The 18,777-nt window shown below is 42.7% G+C and overlaps 1 protein-coding gene across 1 annotated transcript; it reads right to left on the bottom strand.

Moving 5' to 3' along the window:
• Positions 1 to 1,771: 1,771 nt before the first annotated feature.
• On the bottom strand, positions 1,772 to 3,680 carry GCNT1 (glucosaminyl (N-acetyl) transferase 1). The gene has a single exon (XM_009938881.2). The coding sequence runs from the start codon at positions 3,626 to 3,628 to the stop codon at positions 2,348 to 2,350; it is 1,281 nt and encodes a 426-aa protein (XP_009937183.1). The 5' UTR covers positions 3,629 to 3,680; the 3' UTR covers positions 1,772 to 2,347.
• Between the last annotated feature and the right edge of the window lie 15,097 nt (positions 3,681 to 18,777).

Below are 18,777 nucleotides of genomic sequence, written 5' to 3' on the forward strand. Positions count from 1 at the left end.
TTTTAGGGAGACAGTTTTTTTTTGTGATTCACTTTCCCCAGAAGAAGAAATTCCTCTTTATCTTATGGAGAATGTACACTAAACAGCAATGTTCCCCTATTTTTTCCTTCTGTGCAGAACAGAACGTACAGTGAGTGTACAAAGGATCTCTCTTGACTCAGCCAAGACGTTAACACTTGCAGCACCTAGTCAAGTACTATCTTCACTGTCTATCTTAAGTAGCAGTATCATTAACAACAGGCATACAGCCAGCCATTCCCTGTATTACACACATGAGTAAGCACAAAGCAGGCCAGAATACGTAGGTAAACGGGTTGATGCTCCAGCTGCTTAGCAGATTTCAAGCAAATGAGTCGGCAGTCCATTCTGTGCAGAGAACTTCATTATCACTTTTTCAGTCTATTTGAACTAGTAGTTCTGGTCTCATGGAAGCTACTCATGTATCTTGAATTGGTGGAAATTCTTAAAACCCAACAGTTTCTTTTCTGCTAAAAATATAACACAATTTCCTGGAATTTCCCAGTACTGTGTGCAGTGAAGATACACCTTGATGTAGCTTGTGTAAAGGTGGTAAAGCACAACTGTCTATGAGAGCCTTCTTGTAGAAAAGCCAAAGGGTGGGGAAGACAGGGTATTTTCCTCCACTGCATCAGCTCACAGGCTTTAATGACCTGCTTATGCATCATGTGAGAGCCTCTGAAGACTCCCTAAACAGCTTTCAGGTGGTTTTGAAGGCGGTGATTGGCAAGAATAGGCTCGATTTCAGATTAAATTGCTTACCTCCCTAGTTTTTTGCATGATCAACAGTAAGTGTTCGTTATGTTAATATCTAAGTATTGGGTCACACCTCAAGAGAAACTTCATGACAAACTACCTTTGTAAGAAATACATGCTGCCATCACAGCAACAGTTCAAGAAACAAAAACTTCAGATTATTTTGCCAATTGCTAGTGCCTGTCATGAATTCCACTGTCATCTCAGGAGTAAGATGAGACACCTGATAGTAACTATGCATGACAAACTTGAATTGAATTGGAAAGAAACAGTATCTTCCCTCTCAGTCTCCTGTTCTCTCATCACCACGCTTCTGTGCCACATTGCAACAGCTAAATTAAGCAGGGACCTAACCCAGAACAAAACCGATCCAGATTTCTTCCTTTCCCTTCCACCAAAAGAAGCATATAAAGAAGAATTAGCTGCACCAACTAAACCTAAACAAGCATAGACATATCAATGAACGAACATGTGGAGGAACAGTAGGACTTGTCTCATCTGCAGCTTTGGTTGTGTACAGCAACCATTTTAGGTCTTCATCATTGGGATTTTTTTGGTGGTGCTTTTATAAGGACTTTAATTCCAGGAAGAGGCAAGATAATTTAGAAAAATAACTTTATTTTTGCATACCCAGTGTTAAAAGAATGTGGAATGCAAGTTGAGCTTGACAGAAAGCAGAAACCAGCAGTTCCATCGGTGACATTTAGACACTACTCCAGTTCTTCCTTTAAGTTTTTGAGAAACTCGAGTAATTTGAGATCCAAAAGCATGACTCCTGACACAGTAGAGAAGTGTAAAATTGCAACTTTAACTCTCATCAGGCACAAAACTGAAGTTTCCCTGAGAAGATGTCATTACAAACTAGTGTATAAACTTTATATCACATTATCAGGGGGGTTTAAGAGTACAAAAGCAAAATTTGGCTACAAAAAAATAAACACAAGTCCTTAATACTCTATGATGAAGATGAAATTTTCAGGAGGATTAAGAATTACATACTACAGAACTACAGCAATTAGATTTAAGTTAAATGACAACAGCTGGCTTTGGTATATTCCCTTTTGTTTAGTTTTCAGATCAATACTAATGTTATTTTCCTGAGATCTTTTCAGCACTCAGTATGACGTCTGTGCAGTCCAGCTGCTTTTTTGCTTCCTCCCTCCTTCACCTTTCCCTTCCGGCTAGGATTACTTTCAGGGGAAAAAGCTGAGGAAGAACTGTGAACAACATGCATTTTCCAAGCCTGAAAACAAATCGTTTAGCCAAAGGAATTCCATCAATTACATCTTTTAGATAATAAATACTCCAAATAGTTGGCCTTCCAAAAATTGCTGTCTTCAATTTTGTACCGAAAGTTCTAAGCTTCAGTGTGCAACACAAGGCATCCCCATCTCCACTTGAGTTTCTCTCCCCCTTGTCCATGGGCAAGGCAGGGAGGGCATCACCACCACCACACCAGGATGGTGAGAACCATTATACCCACCATCAGTATCACCACGGTCGGTGTTACATGTTCAAGCATGTAGCTGTATACTGTTTGTACCTATGTTTCATACCGGGAGCACGCAGTGTTTCAGTTCTTTTGCAGATACAAAGCTTTGTGTCGCAAATACTCTTCCAAACATTTTACTGCAAAAGGGTCAACGTCAGTGTCAAACTTATTAGCAAAGAAGTGGTGGTTTTTTAGCATCCAGTTCAGGTCTCCTACCCCAAAAACACAGACAGAGCGAACATGAATTCCACTGCATGGTGGGTAGGGTGCACCTTTGGACATATCACCTTCAAAGTACTGCCACTTGACAAACCTGGCCAGTGCATTCATGTCAGAAACATCGTACTTGTCACTAGAAGAAACTGCACCTGGGACTTCAGGGATTCTCTGAATTGTTGCCCACAGGTACTCATCTGGGCTGTAAGTGTCTTTTGCCCACTCAATGAACTTCAGTATTTTGCGGCTTTCTAATACGAATTCTACAAATCTTCTGGTAACTACAAAATAGGCACTACCAGAAAAAATTGGAGTACTGAGAGGTGGCAGTTGTTTGTCTATGCCCGTGTTCTTTATTTTACCATCAATAATCTCGTGGTGTTTCTTCCACCTTGCTTCTTTAAAAACAGGCATTTTTTCTGTTTCCAAGCTGTTTTCACCTTTAAGTGCTTTTAATTTCTCTACTATTTCCTGGTTGGTCTTAATAGGAAAGTCCATGCCACAGAGGTTTATTAGGTATTTCCAGTTGGAACTTCTTCTGTAGAGATCTTTCATGCAGTTAATGTCTGCCTGCACCCTGCTCCATGAAGCATATACAACACTCTCTAACTGGCTGGAAATAAAGACATTGTCAAAACATGAGACTATTCCCTTCACAGCAGCAAAAAAAGATTCTGGAGACTTTTTGTCAACATGAATGCAGTAAAAATTCTGAGGGGCATAGACTGATCTTAGAAGCCTATCAAGCATCTCAATTTTGTGATAAACCACTATTGAGTAAGCAATTGGAAATTCTGCTTCTTCATTGCTGAGAGGTTCCATAATGTATTTCCTGGTCTTGGTGAAGGAGGCACAATCTGCTGTCATGTTAATATAATCACTTGTTGTTAGTCTGGGGCGTTTCTTAAATGACACTGACAATGTCTCAAGCTTTACCTTTTGAATTTCTTCCATATCCCCCTCTATAATCTTGGTGCAGTTAACATTGCCGATAGGATCTTCTTCTGTCAGCTCAAGATGTCTCTGATTTAAGAAGTCTTGTTTCTGGTTCACTTTCAAAACTGAAATGATTACTAAAATAAGAGTTAGACCCAAGAAAAGCCTGAATCGCGAGTTGTGGCAAAACCGTAACTTCCTCTTCAGCATTTCAAATACCAGGTAGGTTTGCAGGGCTGAAAAAAATTGCCCTCCACTCTGCTCATATCAGCTTCAACAACTTCAGGAAAAACAGTTTGTGTTTCTCAGGAATTTGGTGAGTTTGTCACAGAGACAGAAGGAAAAATCCTAAAATAAAGTGAAATATGAATGTCATTCAAAAACAATATAAGGATTCTTCAAAAAATTACTGATTAATAATTACAATGTTATTTAGGGGATAAGGAATAGTGAATAAAAAAGTGAATAGTTCAGCCAGAAGTATTCTGTTCAAAATTAGAAATTAATTAATAAAAATAGGGTGTTTTTTTAGGAAAAGGTTGGAAGAGGCACATATATTTCATGAGAGGCTATTTCCATAGTACTAAGACAACAAACCGAAGTTCAGTAAGAGAACAGAGCTGATTCAGCTGTATCTGACAAAATTAAAGCCAGTAAGTCAGATACGGTACTGAGAAGCAAGTATCTGATGTTAATTCGTGCTTCAGAGTTTGACAAGAATGTTCTATACTCACTTCAGCAGTGACACAGATTTCATTACAATTTTAACTTACCACTCACTTCCTGAATGCCAGTCATGCTTTATCTTCTCACTGGGAAAGCAGTCCCTGAAGCCTTTCAAGATTTTTATGTGAGATACAGTCTCTTCAAAATCCCGCAGATGAGCTTAGAAATACCATCAGGGAAGAGCTGATGAGAAAGGGAGAAAGAAACTGGTATAGAATAGCTCCTCAACTTTCAGATTTGTGAGAACAACTGTGATTAAATTGCTGAAGTGCCTTTTTAAAGTAAAAGGCAATACTTACGGCCTAACTCTAAAGCTGATTTGTGTTAAGTCACTGTAAATGCACAAACCTAAGAGCACAGCAGTGTTGTGCTACCATCGTTCAAACACACTTTTTTATGATTCAGCAATTGCTTTTATGTGGAAATATGCTGCAAGGCTGAGTTGCAACAAGATTCATAATATGCCAATCTTCTTTTAATCTTTATTTCACAGGCACTATGTCATTTTTGTTTGGTAGTCCTGTTTCCCCTTAAGCACCTTTTCTCTGTTTCAGTATTCTGTGAAGGGATCACTGTACATGTATGCAGCTGCTACAGCTGTGGCTGTTGAGAAAACTGCAGTCTAGAACTGGATTACAGAACTGGGTGTCTTTTTTTGTATGCACTACCTCATGCAGGTAAACTGATCAAAACCAGCATACATTTAAACAACTTATACTGCCACTCAAGTGCCATTCATACTCACAAATTAAATGCCTAATATTTCAGTGCAGGTTTGAATTTCAAATGAACCTCTAACTGCAAAAGCCACTACAGTTTATACAGAATGTCTTCCAAAATTTTAACCTGTAAGTTGAAAGGTTAATGAAATGTTTAAGTATTTGAGAAATACATAAGTCCGTTCAAGTAACTTTCTGAACAGGTCTTAGAATAACTGCTACCCCAAAAAAAAGGTAAGAAAATCTGTTCAAGGAAGTGTGCCCTGTGTCCACTTCTGGGTTTTGCTGTAGGCTGTCCAGCATAAGATTTTTCTCCCCGCACCCTCCCCCCCCTTTTCTTTAAGCTACTCCAGTACCATTTTAGCATTTAATTCTCAAACTGTGGCATTTAACCTGCTACTTCCAAATGTCAGAACAGCTGCATGTAAGAAACTGAGGTCTGGCATCACAGAGTTTTTTGGTAGCACATTGGGGCCACCACTATGCCCACAGCATTGCTAACTGACTGGGGGAATTGATGTGTGGTAGGCAGGAGGCAGGCGCGGATCACTGCACAAACGTCTAGCACAGCTGTAAGGATCAGCAGTATTTTAAGGAAGTAATATAACCAAGTATTTTGTAATTCAAGCCACCAGCAGGCAGAGGCCACAAACTATTTGTGCCTAACAGCATTATATAAACATCTTCTTTACTATAAAGTGTACTTTGTTTACAGAGTTACACCCGTAATTATCTTATCCTGCATTTCTAATTTAGGAAGGTGGACATTTGTTCCAAGTCTGTTTTAGGTATATAGTGAATAAACTCGAACAACTAAAATTTTAACCCTTAAGGTAAGTAGCCAGGTGAACTAGTGTGCAATTACAGCTGAAAGAATAGGGAGGTACCTTTTAAGTATCAGGTCTCACACTTTGAATTTAAAAAAAGTTAAGAAAGGGAAATTCCACAATTACCACTTTTAGTTTGCAACGAGGCGTCAAACACAGCAACATAATTTGGAGCAAGTTTTAACGTGCTGTGCAACTTATCACAGGCTTGCTTACTTGACATCCTACTAGTTTTGACTAGTAGATCTGATCCAATAAAAATAGTATCTATCACATACTAAATTAACAAAGGAAGGATAGTAGCTATCTGATAGTCTCCATAACCTCTATCGAGTATTTATTTCCATAGGATGAAGCTTGTGACCTGCTGGTTACCCTCAAATTACTGTTTTCTGCCTACCAACTTAGATATGAAGTCTTTTCTAGAACTTAAAACGTACTTCAAAGACAGTTATATTTGTGAAGCTTTAGCTGACAAAAGCTGGATTCCTTTCTTTAGGATGAGAGTTAGCACTACTATTTTATCCTGTTCTGAGTTTTTATAGAAACACTAGCATTGTGGATTAACACAGCTTTCGAGAGGATTGCCACTCCCTTCCTATTCTTTACAACGAAGACAGAGTCTTAATCAAAAGCTACCATTGCAGTCCTCATCTTCTACAGTTTCCAAAGAATAAAGCTTGCTAAGAAGGCTTTCTTGTTCCTGTTTTAGAGTAAAACTTAGTTGACAGGAGGATGAATAATCTCTTTCAGAAAGGCCTTGCATATCAAGCTGGGTGCAATTCCTCTATTGTTTTGAGCTCAGAATAATCAGACTCCGCATTTCCATTACACCAAAACGAAAGATCTGCAAACATTTACACATTAACACGGCTCTTATCTGTAGGTGGAGGTTCTTCCCCACAGTCAAATTTCTCTCACTGACATGTTGCTTCCTCTGAACAGCCTAAACAATAAGTTACTATTTGTTTATGCTCGTAATTCATTTTCTAAAAAGTTCTAAAACTTGATCATATCCCATTCTTCACCAAAGCTGACCTTTACAGGATAAGGCAAGATTTAGTACCTTTCATCTAATAATATACTAGGTTTTGTTTTATCAATTTTTATGAGTCCTGAATACTCATTAACTTAGCTTCAGACTGCACCCAGTAAAGCTTTTAAGATCTTTTTCTCAAGCTCTGCGTAGCTTTAGTGTGCGCACGAGAGAATGCAGTGTTGGAGGCAGCACTTTGCACTGTGTCAGAGCAGGAGGGAGGTTTGCACAGCCACACGTGAAAGAATTCATGCTGCAGCCTTGGTCTTGTTCTTAGCCGAAGTCCAGTGGTAGAGGTAATGTACTTGACCCACCTCCTTCTTCTACTGCCTCCTCCTCAAATCAGAGCCTGTATTTCTGATGCAGTAGTCATTAAAAGGGGAAACTTACAGCAGTCACTGGTACTTGGAGGAGTTAGTACAAAGGCTGAGTTGCCCACTTCCCTCTTCCCTGCCAAAATTATTCTTCGCTGCTGTATTAAACAAAATGTACGGAATGACTAAAAACAAACCCAAGATAATTTCAACTTGATTTCTACTAGAAACTAGTGATCTCCATTTAAATAGACCTTATGGAAAGAAGGATTACTATACCTAGTTTGAATCTCCATTTCTGGCACCTCTTCTGCATCAGAGGGCAAATCACTTGGATCACCTTCCTCTTAGTTTATTCATCTGTGAAACAAGTACTCATTACCTGGCAGTCTGGGAGATGTCAGATTCTGATTTAACTTTTATATTACTATAAAGGTGATACTGTAAACCAGCTGATTTAATTAACAATGTTTTTACCTGATTGTTGTATAATCTTGTGTACCCATGGTACTGACTGCAATGAGTCGCAATAGACTACGTGGGTACTTATGCCACAGGAGCTGAAGGGGAATTACCTTCACCAAAGAAAGGCTGCGGCCATGGACAGGAGTGCCCTCCAAGCCCGGCTCAGCTTGTGATTTTTAGATAAGTTTGCCTTCACCCATCCTTAAAAACAAACAGAAAATCCCACAAGAAACCCAAGTCTTCAGAGAAAAAAACAAACGAAACAATTCTGCAAGATTATAACACAGCTCGAAGGGAGACCAAAGTTCACGTGGAGGTTTTACACAGACCGGCTGGACTGGAGCTGCAGCATGTAATGGCGGCGCTATTAGCCAACCACACCACAGGGCTGGTCCCAAGAATGAGGATGTCTGCGAGGGCACAGAGCTGGCAGAGACAGCCCTGACGACGGCTGCATGCCTCAGCCCAGCAGCATGGACACCAACCCTTGGCCGCCGGCACAGCAAGATCTCTTCAGCTGCGGTTTCACGGCATGGCTGGTCCAATACCGCAGCGTGCTGCTGGCAGAAAGAGCAGCCCCGCTCCTGTGTCTGCTGGTTGCATGTTGGGCTGGGAGGGGTACGACAGCAGGTCCAGCCGGCCAGCCTCCGAGGAGCTCTCTGCGGCCAGCTCTCATGGCCCCAAGGGCACTAATGGTCCCTCCAAGCTCCCCCATGGCCCCAATTCAGCCTCCCGGCGCGATCAGCGTCTGCCACAGTGATGCCATTAGCTGCACTAATATCCTACATCCATTCATGACAACCTGAGATTTTTGTTCTTACAGAAATGCATTGAAGAAAAGCCAAGTGGAAAATGTAATGCGGAGCACACCCACCTCTGAAGTGGTAGTTGGGATGGGCCAGGAGACAAGTAATCATTGTGATGGGTGGGGAGTGAGAGTCAGAACTGACTTATTTTTTCCTTTTCTTGCCTTGGAGGGAGGGAAGATATAAGGAAAATTCAGCTACGCACTGAGAATAGTTAGTAAGCAGGTGTTGACCAAATCCTTGCTGTCCTCTTTCCCCATTCACAAATTCCACCCAAGATGCAAAACTTTTCCCCAACACTTCAGAATAAGGCCCTGCACTGAGGGTGGATTTGCTGTGAAGTCCTTGAGTTTTACCAGGGTGTGGCGTATCCACCATGCTTCAAAGCATACATGTCCTGCAACCAGTTATTACAATTAACATGCTTCCATTCAGGTTCAGTTATGCAGAACATTTGTTCTGATGAGGCAGTGATTTTTAAAGCTGTAAGCAGCTTGCATAAACACAAACATCCATAAGCATGAAGCCGACTGCACAGACAGCAGGGTTATCTGCAGAGATCTGCCAGACGCAGAGCGGGAGCCACATTCACTCAGCATTTCCATGATATCAAGCAGCACAGACTTGAAAGCAGATATACCTGTCACTGAATGAAAGTACTCATGTTTGTTCCGTCAGATAGTCTTCAGTTTTACTGAAAATAAGAATTGGTCATAGGCTGAGTATTTTGGTTGCCATTAGACTTTATGGGACTAAGACTTTAATTCTGAAAGTCATGCAGAGACAGCAGCAGGGTTCCACATGGGTGCCGTTGTCTGCTCATTGACAACACTCTGCAAGAGCAGGGCTTTTCTTTCAGAGCTGCTTAAAAAAAAATAGTAAAACAGAAAAATACACTTCCTTTTTATAGAAAAAAGTAACACATTGCTAGTCCCTTGTCAGCTTAGAAGGCAACTTTAAACAAAACTCCACAAACAACTAGTACTGCTACACCTACCACCACATGGAGATTAAATAGTGAGGGTAGCTAAAAGTAGATTGCTGTTTTTCTGGGGAGAAAAAAACCCCCAAAAAGTATGAAAACAAATTCAAATCCCTGGGTTATTTGGAGATCTTATGTTCAAATGTCAGGAATCCAACACACTAAAATCTTTCTATCTTAAAAAATGAGCAAAACCCACATAAACATGCACTCAGTGTGTAAAATGGCATTGAAAATAATGTAAATTTTGGTAGCCTTTCTAGTACTCTCTCATACTACCTTGTCAAGCAAATCTGCCTCAGAACAGTTCAAAGCCTGATTTACATTTGTGTTCCAGTCTGTCCTTACAGGTCTCAAATGAAGAGCTATAACAATAAGAAATTTCAACTGAGGAACATAAAGCTGTTACAGCAAAGTCATTCAGTGATGACTTCCTACCTCGGAAAGTCCATGACTCTTAGTACTGATGAAAAGACATGTTTTACCTCAAGGCAACTAACACTCACAAATCCCAAAACAAGAACCTACAAAATCTGTGGAATAATGTTATCCAGTTTAACACCCAGTACAACTGCCTGGTGTTCATCAAGATAAGTTGTACACATTGGTTACTTCAAAGTAAAATGCATACCTATTTTTTACACATTATTCTAAAGTAGGAACTATAATTTTGCCAGGAACGGAGCAGTGGCTGCACTCCTCACGCCCACCTACATAATTTTGTTAATTGCTGCCTCGTGACAATGCTGTATTTCAGAATGGGACACACTGGCAGACTCTGTTACAGGAAAGGTAGTAGCTATTAAACCCTAACTAAATCTCATGGGGGAAGGAAGAAGCTGTCAAATTTTTGACTGCTTAGATCCCTCTTCAAGTACAACATTTAAAACATTACTCTGAGGAGCCTTTCTTTAGCCCTAAGCAGAAGTCACTGCTTTAAAGCCATGCCTACAGTCACAGTTCATCAGTGAGCTAAAGGACAAATAGTACCAGTATCAATAATCTCCTCTGAGAGGAACAGATGCCTTTTGTAGTCACAGGACCAACAAGGATCAGCACCATGCTTGGATGCACAGGTTTAACTATTGTGCAAGTCAATAAAATAATACTTCCTACTTCCAATCTACAGCTTAAGAGGTACTATGATTTTTTTTTGTTTGTTTTTTCACTGTTCCCTTCAGGTGAGTTTAATCTGACCTGCAAGACAACTGCACATAAAAATACAGTTCAAAAATACAACGCCTAAGGAGCAGATACTACCTGGAAAGTAGGTTCTGTTGCAAAATACACAAAAAGACAGACCAGCGCCGCCCGCCTGCCCCCCCCCCCCCCCCATTTTATAGTTTATGGTGCTGTATATATCCTCAGCAATGGGTAACTTTCACTGCCATCACAGAAACTTTGCATTGGGTGAGAACTGCCACCTCTTATTCCCTTCCTTACCGGATTTTTCAGTAGGAAAACAGCCTAATCCTCCGACCACTCAAAAAGGCAAACAAAAGGCGGCTTTAAAATCTATTCGATAACAGTATGTAGGATTGTGATAGGAGAATCCACACATAGGAATATTTTGGTAACACAGTTACCAAACACACAGCTTTTGTTACGATTTACGAACAGCTTTCTGAGGTAACCTCTCACAGTTTTCTGAGATGTGGTTTCTTTTATTAAGCTGCTTCTGTTTCCTTCATTAAGCTTCTCTACTAGCACCACGGTTATCCTGTGTATAATAATGCTTCGCAGTGCAAGAAGTGGTTTCCCTGGAGCTATGAAGCAAACCTAACAGCACAACTTGTTTCAGTTGTACTAGCTGGGCCTACTACATTCCTGCGGAATTACCTTTTTTCACCTTTCCCAAGTCAGAATTTTAGGTTTACAAAGCTAGGTGTTTTCAAGTTGCAGGAGCTTATGAAACAAAGCAAGCGGAGAACTTCTGGATTACGTTGGAACCCAAAGGAAAACCAGGAGGAGATTATTAGAAAACCAAAATTAAATCTTTTCATAAGACTAGCATTGCATTCTCCACTGCAACAACAAATTTGGAGAGAGGATTTTGCTCAGTAAATCACCATATTCTCAGCAGACTGCAAATCTTCAGCTTGTATGTTCCCCAGTGCATTCCACTTAAGTCAGAGAAAAGAGAACAGACTTGGCAAAGGTAATCACTGGGGTTTTTTTAAGCAACTTTTGGCTCTTCTGGCTTCAGCAAAGTAGTATTATCCCAGATAATTCAGATTCATAGGAAAGACAGGAGGCTGATAACTGATGTTTACTATAGGCAGAGTAAAGAATCGCTGAGGAAAGGAAAATAGAAGTAGTATTTTCTTTTGCATACACCTACTTTCAAAAGCAATGTACCATTGTAACTGTGCTCCACACGGAGATACAAATATTGCCTTATTTTTCACAGGAATTTTCAAATTGAAGCTGATAGACTGAAATGCTACATTTGTCCCCTCTTCTCTTACTACTGTTTGTGACTCCATCATTCTTGCCAGCTCTGGGCTCAACCACCTCATATTCCATTGAAAAAAGAAATTTAAGATTGCAGGCTCCAAAACTGCAATTCCCTCCTGCTGCCGCTCCTCCTCTTTTCCACAAAGAAATCTGCTTTTCTGAGCAGCTCTGAAAGAAGGCAAAGCGCCAGAGCATAACTGAGCCTCCCGTCAGGCTTCTGAGTCCTCCCACCCAACCTGGGTCACAGAAAACTATTTACTACCTTCTAAGCAGCTTTGCTGTTCTGAGGGGGGGAAAAGAAAAAAAAAAAAAAAAAAAAAAAAGGGTTTCTTCAGGGTTTTCCCAGTTCTAGCAAGTTTAAAAGAGAAAGAAAAAAAAAAACAAAAAAGCCACAGCCCAGGACTGCAACACCTCAGGAGCACTGGATGTCCCCTGAAGCCTGTGCTCGCTACCAGCCCTGACACGGCCCGGTGCGCCCCGGGGCCAGCAGCTGCCCTGGGCTCGCCGGCACGCACTGCCGCGGGAACAGGCAAAGCCGGGAAGGGCAGACAGACAGACAGAAAGGGAAAAACCCAACCAACCAACCAAGCCACAAGAGGGAGAAAGGGGAGAAGGAAAGAAAGGGACGACAAAGAAAGGGGAGATGGGGAGAGGGAGGAGAGAGGGAAAAGAAAAAAAGAGGGAAAGATAAAGGGGGGGAGAAGGGAGGAAAGGGAGGGGAGAAGGGGGGGGAGAGAAAACGAAAAGAAAGAAAGGAGGAGGGCAGAGAGAAGGGGGAAATACAGAAAGCAAGAAACAAAAATAAGAGGAAGAAAGGAAGAGGGGAAGGAGAGGAAGAGGGGAAGAAAGTAAAGCGTGGCAGGGGTAAGGCGAGGGGCAGGGGTAAGGCGAGGGGCAGGGGTAAGGCGAGGGGCAGGGGTAAGGCGAGGCGAGGGGCAGGGGTAAGGCGAGGCGAGCGGCCGGGCTGCCGCGCCGCGCCCCCCCCCGCCCTCCCGCGCGGCACCTGCCTGGCCTGGCCTGGCCTGGCCGTCCCGTCCCGTCCCGCCGCGGAGCGGAGCGCGGAGCCGGCCCCCGGGCAGCGCGACGCTCGCCCGCCCGCAACACCCACCTGCGGGGCCGCGGCCGCCGTCGCCCGGCGCGGCTGGACGTGTGGCGGGCAGGGCAGCGCGGAGCCGCACCCCCTCGGCGGCCCCCGCCCGGTCCCGCGCCTGCCCTGGGCCCCTCCCTCGGCCGGCCCCGCTCGCAGCCCCCTCCCCTCCCCTCCGCTCCGCTCCCAGGTGGGGAGGGAGCAGACCAGGCTGGGAAGGCGGGCACGGAGCCTGCCGAGGGGGAGAGGAAGCCGTGCCCCGGCAGAGTCTGAGGAAGACCTGGGTGTGTTGCACGCCTTGTCCCGCCGAGCGCCCTCCCGACCGGTAAAGGGAAACGGACAGGGTCTGGAGGGCTCTGAAACGCCAAGGTGGAGCGTAGGGGCAGGCAGCTCCTTGGTGCGTTGTCAAAGTACTTGAAAACAGGAAAATTAAATTCCGAGGAAACTGGCGCTTCAAAGAGAGCGTCTTCCTCGTTAGCGAACCCAAACGCTGCAGCCTGCAGCAGCTCGAGCAGCGCTTGCGGCATCCCCCGAGCATCCCTGCGCACTCGCGCTCTGCGGGTCGAGCCGCGCCGAAAGCACGCTCCCGTCCGCCCCTCACCCCAGCTGCGAGCTCCCACTGGAGGTTCGTGCGTCTGCACAGCGAGCAGGATCGAGGGGCTGAAAGCTAACCAGAAAAAATGAGATTTGGTTTCGAGTGGGAGACACTGGCGGCGGAAAGGGGAGCTGCCTCCACCCGTCGCCGCTTAGATGAGACAGGTTAGTTTGGGAATGGGCTGTGACACCTCAAATCTGCATCATCACATTGTCAAGAAAATTTTAATTATATGTGTACCTTCTGGGTAGAGAAGTAGTGTGTAACTACACACTGGCCTGGCAGTCCTCCCTTTGTCCTGACAGATGGGGGAAAAAAAGGGGTCTTTCCAGTGTGTCTGTTACTTGTAGGGCTGCACTTCTGGTGGAGAAGCATACTCAAGAGGTCTTGCTTCTGTAAACTAAGAGGTTAGTAACGGAAGTTTCAAATGGGAGTGAGAAATCAGGGGAGGGGGAAGCTTTCCTACTTGTTTTTCCCACGGAGAGCAATGGTTTATCATTACAGCCAAAGACTGTATCTTGTTGGTCTTGTATGTAAGTTGGAACAATAATTCACAGGTAGCATAAATTTAAGTGTTTTTTCTCTTGGTAGACCACCTGCAAAGCATCTCAATATTGCCCTTGCAGCACAAGCAGTAGTAACAGTGGAGCTGAACACTGAGTATCCTTCAGAGAGTGAACTGGGTAAGCTCTGGGGGCAGATGTTTTCTTTCATTGTTTTTCATTCTCCCTGCTGTAATTAATTCCATAGCTGCAGACACGAAGGAGTGTGTTGGATCAAAATAAGCAAAGCACCAAAGTCGATGTGTATTGCTGCAGTAACAGAAAGTACCCTCTAACAACTACTTCCTGCAGAGAGAAAAAAATAATAATGAAAAAGCATTAAAGTCATTACTGAAAGTAGCTGTTTCAGGTAGATGGATGAAGTTCAGAAGTCTGCTATTCTCTAACTTTCGCATAGGTAGAAACTGGAGTTTCTTGTAGACTGACATGATTAGAGAGGCTGTGATCCTTGGCTGACCATGCTGGCAAAGACTCATCATTTGTTTATCGCGGCTTTGTGAAATTTCAAGGACTGTTTTAGTTGTGGTTCCTTTCCTGGATAGTTTTTGTCAGCTGATCCTGAAAGAAAATGGATGAAGTGGGTTTGCGCCTGGTTTTTGCTCTTCTGACCTTGAAGCTGGAATATGAAGATGACAGGGTCATCTGCTGCCCTTCCTGCCGTGTAATAGCCCCGTGAGAGTTGCGACTGTATGGCAGCTGTGAAACAAAATAAAGTACAAAGAAAAAAGAGATGTCATTCACAGGTTTGGAAGTGCTGATAGGGGTGTTAAATAAAACAATGGAAAAAGTGGAACTTACAGACAAAATGTAAACAAAAGTGAACAAAAAGCAAGTCACAAGTATGGGAAACTTAAAAGACATAACCGATTTTGTTGTAAATCTTGACTGGTTTGCATGAATTCAATTTGTACATGAATATTTGATAGCTGTGGTAAGGCCAACAATCTAGCGAGAACACAGCATACGAAAAACATAACTGAGAAAGTTTCAAGAACAGTTTTCTGTGTGTGGCTAAACTTACATAGTTAAGGTTCAGGAGAATACAGTTTAAATATATTTCCACTAGGAAGACATCTCTCTCATAGGTACGCTTGCTCTAAATTGATGCTAGTATCTGATTTGATAGCTTCCTCCAGAATTTTAGGCTTTTTCTTGGAAAACCTAACGAATATAAAACATTTTTAAGTTCAGTTACATTTAGTTGTCTTACGCTCTGTCAAAAGTCTGGGCTGCAAAGAATTTTTTAAACCTAACGCTTACTGCTCATTCTTGTATCTTCTCAATTTTACCAGTTTTAAGGAAGTAAAAGTTTCCTTTTTCTGACAAGCCAGACAGTGGTCTAGCATTTTGTAATGTTAATAGTTTCTCTGCTAACCTTTTCAAAACATCACTTGTCTTGAGTTTTTTTTGTCTGATAAGTGTAACCCCAATATCTGTTTCTCATGATAGTTCACACCTAACATTAGGAAGATGTTAAATTCTAATATCTAACCTCAGGTAGACAGAGGATCCTAACCCCATGTTCGAATCCTGCTGGGCTTGAAGGTTTCTTAATATAGAGGCTGTGCACTTACTACATCAATGTTCTCTAAGGGAAGAGTTGTTACAATCCAGAAATTTGTATTATGTTTTCTGTAAGCAACCATAGTAACACTTCCCTGTGTTGTAAAGTTTAATAGACCTAACTTTCTTGCCTAGATTCCCCACACTGCTTTCTCTGTACCTGAGTAGGGAAAAAAATAATTCCAGTCTTCAGTTTGCAGATGAACTCTTGAAAGCTGAGCATCAGTGTAAGTCAGAGGAGGAGTGCCAGAGCTGCAAACACTGTGTGTGGAGAAAAAAAGAGGTCTGAAGAAGACAGCCACAGCTGCCAAAACCACCTCAACACAATACTTTGTTTGACAGACACCCCACTTAAGAAAATATATGCGAAGCACATTGTAGCATACTTCTCTTTGCAACAAAGTGTCTTCTGATACGGGTGAGTGTTCATTTGCAGGGATGAACATGGCCCATGCCCAAAGTTAATAAAGAAATGTCATGTTTTCTTCCTCAGAATATGTGCAATACATATTCAAAATACTCTTTCATTTTACCCGTTGTGCGCGTACACAAAAATGTCATAGTTTCTGAGAGGCAAATTTTTCAGGTAAGTTTGAAATAAGTTTAGTATGGACAAACTATGTCAGTACTGCATGATCATGGCCATCCTGGGACAAATGTCTTCCAACACACTGGCTAGCAGTTAGTACTAATTACAGAATTTAAAATAGAGTGGAGTGGATTGCAGCCTTCAGTTGCCAAAATTAACTGTAAATCATATACTGGGTAAATTAGGGGCCTCTTATTGTGCCCCTGTGGTGGGTTTGACCTTGGCTTGCTGCCAGAGGCCTACCCAGCCACTCTCTTACTCTGCCCCCTCAACAGGACAGGGGGAGAAAATTAGATGGAAAAGCTCATAGGTTGGAATAAAGACAGGGAGGTTGCTTACCAATTACCATCATGGTCAAAACAGACTCAGCTTGGAAAACATTAATTTGCTGCCAATTAAAAATAGAGTAGAACAGTGAGAAACAAAGACAAACCACCTTCCCTCTAGCCCCTCTGTCTTCTTCCCAGGCTCAGCGTCACTTCTTTGTTTCTGACTCCTCTACCTCCTCCCCCTGAGAGGCACAGAGGGGATGAGGAATGGGGGTTGTGGTCAGTCCATTAACAGCTCCTTTCTGCCACTCCGTCCTCCTCACGCTGTTTCCCTGCTCCGGCATGGGGTCCCTCCGTGGGATGCATTCATTCACAAACTGCTCCAGCGTGGGACCTTCTCACGGTGTTCAGTCCTTCAGGAACAGACTGCTCCAGCATGGGTTCCGCCCCTGGGCTGCAGCTCCTGCCAGGAGCCTGGTCCTGGGTGGGCTCTCCACCAGCTGCAGCTTCTTTCAGAGTGTGTTCACCTGCTGTGGTATGGGGGCTTCCACGGGCTGCAGGTGAGCATCTGCTCCACTGTGGTCATCCATGGGCTGCAAGAGGACAACCTGCTCCACCATGGTCTTCTCCACAGGCTGCAGGGGAATCTCCGCTCCAGCACCTGGAGCACCTCTTCCCCTCCTTCTCCACCGACCTTGGTGTCTGCACTGCTGCTTTTCCCATGTTTTTCTTGCTCCTCTCTCTCACAGCTGCTGTGCAGTGTTTTTTTACCCTTTATTAAATGTTACCACAGAGGTTCCACCAGTGCCACGGACGGGCTCAGTTTTGGCCAGCAGTAGGTCCGTCTTGGAACTGTCTGGAACCAGCTGTGTCCAGCACGAGGCATCCCCTGGCCTTTTCTCACAGAAACCATCCCTGCAGCCCCCACCCCACCCCGCCGACCTTGCCAAGTAAACCCAGTAGAATCACTTAGGTTATTTTTTGTTATTCTGATCCAGTTAAAAAATGTGACTTGCTAATTGTGCTGAAGAGGTGAGAAGCAGGCCTGGTATTAACATGTCTGATGGGGGAATGAATGATCCTTCCCTTGCTGGTGGCTTTTGGACAAGTGATGAAAGATCAGTCTGGTGTGGCCTGGCAAAGCCAGTATTTTAACCATAAGGAGAATCAGTCAAGCTCCTCCTCAGACCATAACAAATTAGACAAATTTCAACCTTTCAAACTTTTCCAAATTTTTTTTAATGAAAAGTATCGATTTTCTTAGCAAGTCCCCTCTCACAGATAAAAATAAATCGATACAGTATTATGTATATAAATATAAATACATACATATGTACATGCAGACAGTACATGCAGACATATATATGTGTATGTTTACACCAAGAATTCTGAACTAATGTCTGAGTTGGTTTTGTTTCTCCTCAACACCTTTGAAACATTTCATGAATTTCAGAGCCTGGTCTCACAACTGCTTTAAGGTGATCAAAGTGCAGGCTTCTTCTCAAAGGACTGCAAACTGTGTATCTGCCATGCTCTGCTCAAGCGCTTCCTTTGATCTTCTGTCATTTATCAGCTATTTCATAGCCCAAATTTTCCATTTAAGGTTGTTTCATTTCTCCTTCCTCTGTTTTTTGAAGGTGGTCTGTTCTTATAGCTGTGAGGAACGATTCCACAATAAACTGTTTTATAGTCTCTCGTGTTTGTGTTTTGCTAGATAAACATGTATTTTCTTTCCATTACAAATGGTTAAACTCATGTGTTCCTGTCACATGAGCAGCATCTTTGATTTAGGTACAATGTTTTTACAATGGCAGTGTTTTGCCCCCAGTTGTTACATAAACTCGTAGTCTGGTGCTAAGCTTCCTATTTGCGTTTTGCTGATGTTGGAGACTTCAGGGTTGTTGTTATAACATATATAGTCAAAATGATTTCATGCTATATTGTCTGGTATTGCTACTTGTAGACAGGAGGAAAAAATAATTCAATATCAACACCTTTTTCCCAGCATATCTAAACAAATGAACGCCAGCTTAGGACCATACACCTGAAGTTCCTTTACATGTTATTTGTACGTACAGCATTAGCTTCTTGTCTTTACTTTGTTCCTTCTTTATCATCAAGCTTTCAACATCAACTCATAATTTCCCCATATTATTTCTTCATGACATTTTGTCTAATTTCTGTAAAATAGGCAGTACTTTTATTTTTTTCTGAATTTTCTTTCAGTTGCACTTTCACTGCACATTATCTGTTATTGTGGATTCCTTTTTTATAGCAAGGTTGCTCTGTTAGCTGGGATCAGCTGAAAATTTTCCATGAGGTAATCTATTTTTTACCAAAACTTGCTGTGCTGGAAACAGA

This window comes from Opisthocomus hoazin, chromosome Z (genome assembly GCF_030867145.1).
Source record: "Opisthocomus hoazin isolate bOpiHoa1 chromosome Z, bOpiHoa1.hap1, whole genome shotgun sequence".
Lineage (NCBI taxonomy): Eukaryota > Metazoa > Chordata > Aves > Opisthocomiformes > Opisthocomidae > Opisthocomus > Opisthocomus hoazin.

What these genes read in the sequence shown, in the direction of transcription:
- GCNT1 (XM_009938881.2), bottom strand. Translation starts at nt 3,628, where the DNA reads ATGCTGAAGAGGAAGTTACGGTTTTGCCACAACTCGCGATTCAGGCTT.